This window comes from Oryzias melastigma, linkage group LG6 (assembly GCF_002922805.2).
Source record: "Oryzias melastigma strain HK-1 linkage group LG6, ASM292280v2, whole genome shotgun sequence".
NCBI classification, from domain to species: Eukaryota; Metazoa; Chordata; class Actinopteri; order Beloniformes; family Adrianichthyidae; genus Oryzias; species Oryzias melastigma.
Genome location: NC_050517.1, coordinates 17,117,392 through 17,127,998, shown reverse-complemented (window position 1 = coordinate 17,127,998; position 10,607 = coordinate 17,117,392). Strand labels below are relative to the sequence as shown.

Here is a 10,607-nt window from a genome sequence, read left to right as displayed (position 1 = left end):
ATCTGGTTAAAAATACAAGATATTTGAGCCAAAACTCAATAAAATCTCACAGAAACATAGAAAAGAGTATAGCATGCTTAAAAAAAAGGCAACCAAAACAGGAAAGTTAAGCTAAAGTTCCAGGCTAACTGTGAAGAGCAGCTGTGCGCGCGCTTGAAAAAATAAATAAGCTAACAGGTTTAAAAAATAATAATAATAATTTTTATTTATTTATTTTTACTACCGATCCACACTCAGAGTCGCACTAATACACTGACTTTTTTAAAAAAAGAAAAAAAAGTACTTACATTTAGACTGCTTCGGTTACTCTGGCTCGACAAACCTTCTTCTGATAGGATAAGAAGCATCACATATCCCATCATCCCTGATGGGCTGCTTTCTCTCCGCTTTACCATCACTGTGAGGACGAACTTTGAGCGGAATGATTCGAGACTTTCTGGCCAATCGGAGCGCAGCGGTCCTACTTTTTGGACCGCTGGTCACAGTGCCACAGCTGCTCACCTGAAGGGGGGAAACAAAGGATAAGGAGTCATAACCAACTATTGCTTCGAAATCAGGAAAGAACTTTTCAAAGAAATTGAGATAGAGTTTGTGTGAACCCATATCTCTGCTTGCTATTCAAAACTATTTAAAGAGATTACAAAGTGCATGGTTGATGCTCTGTTAATTTCGTCACCACTGAGGAGCTTCTGTGCATTGCTATACAAACATGAAATGCAATAACTTAAAAAGAATCCTTGTATTAAATAATTTAATAAATCTCAGTTGCTAAGCAACTGATAGATTCAAATTGAAATTCTGCATTAGTCCATCTTTCGTGGGTTAAATAGACAGCCAACACAAATGTCTTCATTCTAATCAGAAACTAAATAGGCAGTTTCCTTGCAAAAAGATTTATTTTTCATGTGGTATCTACAAGGCAAATTGCTTTAAAAATCTGCTTTCAACTCCTCCTTTTATAATTACTTCATCTAAAAGTATATTTTACTACATATAAATGCACTTTTGTTTTGGATTATTCATCTTTAAATGTGCATGCAACACATGCATGAGTGACAGTTTGTGTCAAGATTCATTGACGCTTTCCAATACACATTTTTTAAATATATCTAAGAATGTTGTTAATTTCCACATTTATTTGCAAAAACTGTAATATATTAAGACATAGAAAAGATAGTTTTTGTGCGTATTTTGTGCATCACTGAATTTTGTTATCCCTGACTGCAGAGAATTAGGCCAAAGTTCATGCATTCTTTGGAGAATTGGTATCCAAAGAATAGGTTTTATTTTTAATCAACATTTTATAAATCATTTCAAATATAAAAAATAAACCATTTTCAAGGGGGAAAGTTCTGAAAATACTTTTCATTCAGTCTTTCTCAAATTGATTCCTAGTTTGATCATTTTTAGTTCCCTCTTGAGAAACTTGATCTTTAAGTTTTGGACTTAATAGTCTTTCATTTGATCCTCATTTCATCTGATTATGATCAATTTTATCCAGAAATCATTTTATTATTAAAATATTCAAAGAAAAAGAACAAATACTTGACAATTGCAGGTTTCAAAATAGTTTTTAATTACAGCAAACATCTGACAAGAATACATGTACTCTGTAGGGGATTCTTAAAAGAATGGAACAGTGATCTTTAAAACTTAAGAAAATATAAAATAATAGACAAATTCATTTCAGATTTTTATTTTTGTTGTGTGAAAGTGTGAAAATTATTTATTTTTACAATTAACAAAAAATTATATATTCAGTTTCATGTTAATTTTATCGTTTGTGTCAAAACAATTAAACTTATTTCAGATTTATTGCTCATATAAAATCACCAGATGTAAAAAATTTCCACTGATTTAAACTTTTATTTATATTTCCAATATTTGTTCAGAAGGATCTACTCAAAAACCCTGTTCCAGTCCAATAACAAGACTAAAAACATTAAACAAAAGTATGAATCCAAACTGGATCCACAAAGGTACAATCTTTCTTTGACAGATTTTCATTATATTGTCATTCGGTTTATTTGTGCAGGTATGCATCGAGCCACAGCTCTCCAGACGTCCTCAGAGACCTGAACAGAAGTGAGACAGAAATAAACAGTTTAAAATCTGGTCAGACCGTATATTTCATGTTCAGAGTGATCTGAACCTGTTTTTTTTGTTTGTTTTGTTTTTTTTACCTGACAACATCTACCACGCCTTGCCATAAAGATTTGACCTGGTATGGAATCCCATATTTCTTACACAGAACATGGACTTGTGGGGCAATCAGGTGGTAGTTGTGGCGGGGCATCGTAGGAAACAAACTGTAGGAGAAAAAATAGAAATGAGGTGTTTCCATTCAACCTTCCATTGAAGATGTTCATTATTTAGTGCTTTATTTTAAGCAATTTAAGCTTCTAAATCAATGGCAACTGAGAAGTTGTAGTAATACTAGTAATATTATAGTAATATTATTTAACAAAACAGATGAACTTCACTGGAAGTCCCATAAATCTGATGAATGTTCAGTTTATGTTGCTAAATATGACACTTTTTTACTAAATTTCTAAGCAAAAAAAAACATTTTACCAAGAAGACAAACTTTATATTTACAGTTTGTATATGTTTTTTTTCATATTTTAAAATAGTCCTGCAATGTTTTACTTACTGGTGCTCAATTTGAAAATTGAGGTGTCCACTGAACCAGTCATTGAAGAAGGACTGTTCAATGTTACAAGTGGACTGCAACTGAAACAGAAGAAAAGACGTTTTTATACACAACTTTATCATCGGTGGAGTCAGTATTCCTCACACTCATTAGGTGTATCTCAAATAAAATATACATAAAAACATTTCTAAGGGAAGTCATAAAATATAGTAAAAATCAGAACAAAAATATCTGAATATTAATAAAAAGTTTAGCATATATTTACAAAAAAAAAACTCACAGGAGAACTGATCTTTAAATAAAAAAGAACTTAATTTATCTCTTTTAAGGAACCTGATTTTGTTTTTAATGTTCCAAAGTGAACATTTCTGATAAACAGATAATCTGAGTTTATTAAAAAAAAAACTTCTGCAGATTTATTATAGTAGCGCATATTGATAATATTAACATTTCTACCAAAAATGTTACCTGCATCGTCACCCAGTCCTGGTGCTTCTCATTCTCAATCTCCATTGGTAGATGGTTCATCTGAGTCACCCACACAAACCAGTGACTCTCCAAAAACCTGTCACAGGAACACCACAGAGGATTTAATCATTTCTTTGCATGTTTTTTTTTTTATTTTTTTTTTTAGTTGGCACTGGCCACAAATCAATGATTGCAACAAGACCTCCCCTCTACAATTACCTGACAAAGGTGAGGAGGACAAAAGAGCCAAACACTCCATACAGGGGGATGTAGCTAAAGAAGAAGCGGAGGTAATAGGATAAAGACCAAACCAGATCCTGCAAAGAGAGTTGTCATGAAAGATAGTTTATCAGTCATTTAATATTTACTTTAAAGACTCTTTTTTTTAACAATATTACATCGATGATTGTGATACACTTCAGTTAAATCTTACCACCCAGTGATGATGGTGAATCATAGTCTTCATTATCTGCATGTGGAAGTAAACTGGTATGAGCAGAGGTGGACCCACTGAAAAATAAAAACATATTTACTGTATCTTACAAATCCTCTCTTATTGTTCTTTTTTTACGTTTACATGACTTCAACTTACAAAGAAAAAAATACTGGTGTTGGTGGTTGTAGGGCATGCGTTTAATCTTTTTAACTCCGTACTGTAACAGACAGGAACTAAAGTTAGCGGTTAGGCTCCATGAACATTCAAAGGGGTCGATGGATTTCTCCTGCCTCCACTGGTTGAGTGTTTCCGAGTACAAACATGTCCAGCATGTTGACATCGGGGTCCTTCCTGAAGATGTTGGGCTTTGCGTGATGCTGAAAATGTCGGTGATTCCACCAGTTGGCAGAAGCTCCCTAAGAGGAAAAAGAAGTTGTAAAAACATGTAGGAAAATGCATAAAAAAGTTTGTAAAAGTTACCTTTAAATGCCCGATGACAAACTTGTGCACCAGATGATTCCATTTGGACTTCCTAAAGACAGAAAGGTGTCCAAAGTCGTGCTGCAACCATCCAGCCTGCGACTAGAAAAAAGACATATTTTAACAATAAATAAAATACTTCATAGATAATTATTTTCTAAATACCTGAGCAGTTGCCAAAAGTATTGAGCACAAAAATGTCATCGTCCAACCAGTTCCGCATAACCAGACGAGGAGCCACGCGAGAACCTCCAGCAGTAAGATGTGACCCAGATGGAGGCCGAAGAACAGAGGATTAGTCTTAAACAAACCCTTCTTCTCTGCTTGAACTCTTAAGTTCTCAAAATCCTGTATGATGGAAGCCTGGAAACAAAAAGAAAAAGCAAAGTCAGAAAGTCATATGCTTAAAAAAAACATTTGTGGAGATCTAAAGACTCACATTTTTGTTTCTGTCTTGACTGGGCTCTGTTGGTGCCAACTCCCCAATCAGCAGAGGCTTCAGAAACTTCTGCACAAACTTCAGATCGGGGTGAAAAGCAGTGAATGCCTCCTGGGTAACAAAAATAAACAATGAAATCATGGAAATTTATGTAGTATTTGATCAACGTTCATTCAATTTAAATATATACACACTTCAGAACTTTGGGGATTCACAAGAATGTTTTTCTTTTGCATATAATATTATAAATAATATTTAATTTTGTACATTTACGTCAAAATCCTCTGCTGTTCCCAAAACTAAAAATGATGCAAAGAGTGAGTGACTCATGGTTACCCTGCTGGAATCTAACACCCACCAGCAATAAGCTGCAGCGACAGTCTCAGACTTGAATAGACCATGGTAAAAGTTTGAATGCCTCACAGCACCTCTCTGAGGGTACAATGAGCAACATGAATGTGACCCTCTTCTCCTCATGTCACCGGCAAAGATCTAGCAGAGAAATATGATCCTCTATAGTCAGGAAGCATTCTCTGATGTCATTTTGAAAAAGGAGAACCCGACTTAACAAGAGGTGCTGACCTCAATTTCCATGCACCAAAAAAATCCTTAAAAAAACTTAAATTAATGTGCATATTATCATATCATAACCGCTATTTTTATGTCTGCACCAGTTTTATTTATCTGCTAAAAAATGGTCATAAATCAAAGTTTCGACTGGTCAGAGTGCTCTTTGAAGATATCTGCCATTACTGCATAGGGTGATGTGTTTATTACAGGTCACTCTAAAAAAGTTGGTCAAAGGTTGAAGTTTACTATAGATCAATTACAATAAAATAAGCTCAAACAGTGTGATTAATGGAGTCACATTAATACATTTCAACTGTGCTGAAATCGATTTGTTCCCACATCTTATTGCTACAAGAAGATGCATTAAAAAAAACATTTTATAGAAGATAAATGTGCAGTTACCGTGGCATCTTCTCCAGCATAGTGACTGATGACACGAGACCCTCCTGGGTGTCTTTTGACCCACTGAGTGATGTTATAAACCTTTCGATTGATCACCAGCCACTGATCGGTCCTGGTGCAGTGCTTCTGCACCTCCTCCCAGGTAAAAACACCTGAATCTCTCCCACTGCTGGGCTCCACGCTCCCAGACAGCTGGCCTCCACCTCCCATCCTCTCTGCTGCTGCTCCTGCTTCTGACTTAAACCAGCTAACGGAACGGTCTAGCTGAAAGATTCACACCTGGATGCAAAGGAACAAGAGTGCAGCACGAGCAACAGGAGAAGTTATTCAAATCTTTATCAATGAGTGATGATGAAATCCCACAGGAATGTAGGAGCATAGACACAATAACAGGAAAAACAGTGAGAAATTGTTTTCTTAAAATGAATAAATAAAGAAGCATTTCAAACTTACAAAATCCAGATTCTAGGTGTTGGCTCCAGTCACATCAGCAGAGTCTTTTCAATGCAGATTCGTTCAAAAAGCCTGGCAAGCATCATATAAACCATCCTCTGATTGTCCTCCCTGATAGGAGGGGTTCTCTCTCCTTCACCATCACCGGCAGGACGAACTTCGAGCGGATCATTCGACACTTCCTGGCCAATCGGAGCGCAGCGGTCCTACATTTTGGACCGGTGGTCACATGTGCCACATAGGTGGATGATGTGAGCGTCTGTGGGGCTGTTGCGGAAACCAAAGCGGAAGTGAGTTATCTGAAGGGGAGGCTGGTGGTGGGGTGTCACCTGTGGACCTGGATCCTGGAGTTCTGATCGTTTCCACGAAAATAGTTAAATGGATGCCCGTGTGTGCGTGGGCAGATCGGCAGCGGCTACCCGGTGTGCATTTCACATACTCTCCAGCAGATGGTGCAAAAGAGTTACTTATTCCAAACATCAAGTATTTAATGATGAAAATCATGTTTTTGGTGTTTTGAACATGTTTTTTTCCCATGATGGAGGTCAGAAATAAAGACACTTAAGCTTAAAATTGTATTTCTGAGTATTTATTTATTCAACTTGTTGTGAATCAGAAGCAGACTAAAAAATGCAGATAAACAGATCCAAGTACGTCTTCATTTCCAAACTGGCTTCTGACTTTTTTTGTTGCAGGAAATGAAAAGTCGAAACAGTGATGTTGTTTTGCTGCACGGTCTGGACTCAGCACCAGCCAAGCCACACAAGCAGGTATTTGAGGAATGCACAACACGAGCGAGTTTGCAGAAGCCTGAATGTGAAGAATGCAAAATAAAATCATAAAATCACAAGAGAAATACCTCAGGTCACCAATGTCAACTGTCTCAGCACAGAGAGAGTCAGTGACAAATGGGTACATCTTCTCTGTCCTGAAATGACCATAGCTGATCATCTCTTTACGCATTTGAGGCCCCAAATTTAGATACAAAAAAATAAAAACAATTTATCTCACATTTTTGTGACTTTCAAACACTAAATATGAGAAACAATCAAGGCATTGATGACTATTAGAGCTAATGCGTTTGCAGGGTTTTATCGAGGTGTCGGTTTGTCCCCTTTCTACAGGTCATTTGGGGTCATTTGAGTGAGATGCACGATGTGCAAATCAGCTGTTTTGGTCCTCTGCATTTCAGACATGATTATCCTCAACAGAGCCTGTCCCCCTGTTTGTCCACTTCTTCTGCCACAGCTTATCAGGCTGACAGAGGCGCAGCTCATCTGACCTCGCAGCATTTCCAGGCTTTACATCAGTCGGGAGCCCGACCACAACTGTCTTTAGGTATGAGTCAGAAATGAAAATGGATTTTTATGGAAAAAAAATAGTCCAATTCTCATCTACATTTTATAAATGGGTGTTCAAGTCTGTTGAGTGAAAATTCTAATTATTCCCATTCACAAAAATCCAGAATCAATCATTGTAATAACCCTAAAACCTACATCTAACTTAAATAACAAGAAAACAAAAAGTTTATAGAGCCTAAAAATATAAGTATTCTGACAATAAAAATGTAGACTTATCAAAAGATAAAGCTATTAAATTGAGCTTAATTCACACTATGAGTCTATAAAGTGAACATTTATATTCTTCCAGGGAACCTCCATCCTTTCTAGGATACAGGAAGTCTATCTGTGCTGTCAGCAGGGAGGGCAGGCTGCAGGCTGAACAAATCACAAGTCTGTGACAAGGTCACAAAGAGACTAACTGCTCACAGCTGCAGACGCATGTCAACCCGTTTTTCACTTTAAATGCAATTTGGAATCAGCAGCTATGTCAAAAGAACATGATCAGTCTGCACAGAAAGGAGGCAGTCATGCAGGACTTGAAACTGGATCTTTAGCCTCCGGGGAGACAATGGCGGCCACCATCACACCGTGTGGTTTCATGGAATATTTCAGTTTCTTAAACACCATATTTATGTAATAAATCTAAAATTATCTTAGGTTGATGTTTTTACACCCTTTTCTTCCTATTTTATTTTTCTTTTGGTTTAATAGCTAAAAAAAAAAATTCACAAAACAATACAAGAAAATTGGACAATAATTTGACTTGGAGAAATGTGTGTTTCTCACCACATACACTACAGTGGATTTTTCTAAATTAATCACAGTATTCATTTTAATTGGCATAAATGGATGAGTCACAAGCACAGAGCAATGAGAAACTGAAGTAATTAACAAAGTGTTTAAATCTTTAACAATAGAAATCTAATACAGCTATTAATTATATTGTTTTTCGGCAATAATTCAGATCCTCTTTTGACACAAAGGGTTTCAAAAAGGGCTCATTTGTGGGTGAATTTACACTAGCATATGGAAATAAAAATACGCAAAATCAAAAGATTTTTGATACCTTTTTTACTGGAAACTGCACTAAAGCTTTGAGCAGACTTTACAAATACAAATATTTAGAATAATAAGGTATGGGCACAGAAATTGTGTTTTTGTTCTCCACACAAAATGGAAAAATGCAGTGAATTTCTGACAATGCAGCTTTAGAATTAAAAGCATGAAAAAATGGAGCAGAGCAGCTGTATTCCCTGCTATCCTCAATGCCAGAACATCATTCAAGATGTTAAAAAAGGGCAGTAAGGGATAGTAGAGGAAAGAAAGTATTTCAGTATTTTAAAATGATGGTGAAAGAGGCAGGAGTTAGTGGGATGAAGGTACAGGAAAGAGTATTTAAAGCCAAAAAAATCAGGCTGACGTTAGATAGAATAAATTAATGGGATTTAAAGTTGATTAAAACAAACAAAAATAACTTATTTTGTTCATCTTAAGCACTTTAAGACATTTCTTCTATGCATATCCCAGCGGTTTCCCACCCTACAGAATCTGCTTCTATTGATGCTTTACCCTCTGACTGAACATCAATAGGATCTTATTTCTAATCAACACACGTCTTACTTTTTCTTAAAACCTAATTTTCTTAAAATGCGCCTGCTGCCGCCCAATTATAAATGCCACCTGCCAGTTTTGATGAAAAACTGCCATTTAGGTAGGTAATTTGGCTGTCTTAGTAATCAAATTATTTGCATTTATTCTATAAATGATGTTTTTTATTTGCATCTTTTTTACTTTGAAAACCTTAACAGAATTTGAGATTTATTTTTTTACTAAAAAGAAATATTGTTGTGTCATTCCAAACAACAAAAACAATGTTAGAAATGCCAGGAAGGTTCTTTGCTATGACTGCATAAGCAGCCACACAGTGAAGTCACCTGTTCCTGGAAGCTGCTGTGGGTGGAGCCTGACCAGCAACAGGACGTCTCAGCCGGACTAAGCTGCCTTACTTGGACTCACCCACTGAATAGAAAGAAAAGTATAAATACACTTTGGATTATCTTTTGTATTCAATTGTTTTAGTTTTATTTCCTGCTTACTTCAGATTTGTTAAATTATGTTTTACCTTCTCAAAGTTAATTTCAGTTAAGAAAAACTGATTTAGTCTTTGTGATTATTTCGTCTTTATTTGTCTTAGTCAAACCTCCCCTTTTTGTGGTTTTGGTTTGATCAGATAGTATGTATGTTTCCCTCTTGTGAACTTGTTTCTAATTGATGAAATTATGTCAAGATAATCCAAAGTTCCCCCTAGAGTTGATTCACATAATGCAGAAATGTAAATTGGAAAATAAAGTTGAGTTAGAAAGATAATTTGGACTCAGACTTTATTCATGTGGATATTTAATGACTCAGCTTTTCAGATGGGAACCAGTGGACTACTAAATATCTCAAACTCCAGAAAAGCTTTGTCAGTCGTGAAGGGAGATTTTTTGGAAGACTCTTAATAAATACTAATATTTATGAATTATTGTTAATTACAGTTAAAGTCACAGTTTGTTTCAAACTGTGTTTTGTGACTTTTAACATTCACACTTGAATACTTTAAATTGTTGCATCACGTTTGGTAAAAAAAAAAAAATATATATATATATACAAATTTCCATGTGATTATAGTTTAGATTTACATTCAAATGAGAGGTCAAACTCTAAAATGGAATTATGCTTTTTTTTATTTTATACTTCTTCATTTTTTGCTCTGTTTTCCCACACTAAAATAAGTGTGCATCAATAATCAAGTATTTAAGAATCAAATTATGTATTTAATTTGAGCTCTTTTTCCCTAAGCTTTGAAAATTCCCATGACTCACTCCTGGTTTCTCAACATGTTCTCATAAACTCAAAATGATCTGATCTCACAGCTGTGGGTTATACTGATTTGAAACAATTACTGCTGTCTGTCCTTTTTTTCTCTAAAAAGTTTCATAATTTATCAATGGTATGTTCTTATTTATGGGGCAATTTCAAAATGACTTTATTTGTTTAATTTCATGACCCAGTGGGAGCATGGAGGTCCATGCCCATGGTTCCCGTGACCTATTCCTACTTGCTATTTCCAGGGTCGGCACAGTCGTAGAAGAAAAAAAAACATTCAAATGACCTGATTGCACTGCAAAAAAATCAACTAACAGCTAAAAAAAAAAAAAAACATTTGAACCTCAATAATAAATCTTAACAATTCTGTGCAGGACAAATCTATAAAATGGACATCTGTGGACTGAACTTGCATGGATGGAACCATGGCCTCTTAAACAAGCTTGTAGCTGTAATTTTTTCAAATGCTTATGAAATATTCACAAAGCATAGGCA

At 35.5% G+C, this 10,607-nt stretch overlaps 1 protein-coding gene across 1 annotated transcript; it reads right to left on the bottom strand.

The window, feature by feature from the left end:
- Positions 1-1,552: 1,552 nt before the first annotated feature.
- On the bottom strand, positions 1,553-6,180 carry LOC112151778 (fatty acid desaturase 2). The gene is made up of 13 exons (XM_036212351.1): positions 5,902-6,180; positions 5,449-5,727; positions 4,477-4,587; positions 4,203-4,400; positions 4,038-4,139; positions 3,848-3,973; positions 3,714-3,774; positions 3,555-3,631; positions 3,341-3,438; positions 3,122-3,218; positions 2,654-2,733; positions 2,184-2,309; positions 1,553-2,075 (listed from the first exon to the last, which is right to left on the bottom strand). The coding sequence occupies exons 2-13, from the start codon at positions 5,656-5,658 to the stop codon at positions 2,024-2,026; spliced, it is 1,338 nt and encodes a 445-aa protein (XP_036068244.1). The 5' UTR covers positions 5,659-5,727; positions 5,902-6,180; the 3' UTR covers positions 1,553-2,023.
- Between the last annotated feature and the right edge of the window lie 4,427 nt (positions 6,181-10,607).

Excerpts from the sequence above, each read along its gene's own strand:
- LOC112151778 (XM_036212351.1), bottom strand. The coding sequence starts at position 5,658 with ATGGGAGGTGGAGGCCAGCTGTCTGGGAGCGTGGAGCCCAGCAGTGGG. Across the intron at positions 2,734-3,121 it reads AGGACTGGGTGACGATGCAG|TTGCAGTCCACTTGTAACAT; the intron begins GTAACATTTTTG and ends CTTCTGTTTCAG. Across the intron at positions 2,310-2,653 it reads AATTTTCAAATTGAGCACCA|TTTGTTTCCTACGATGCCCC; the intron begins GTAAGTAAAACA and ends TTTCTCCTACAG.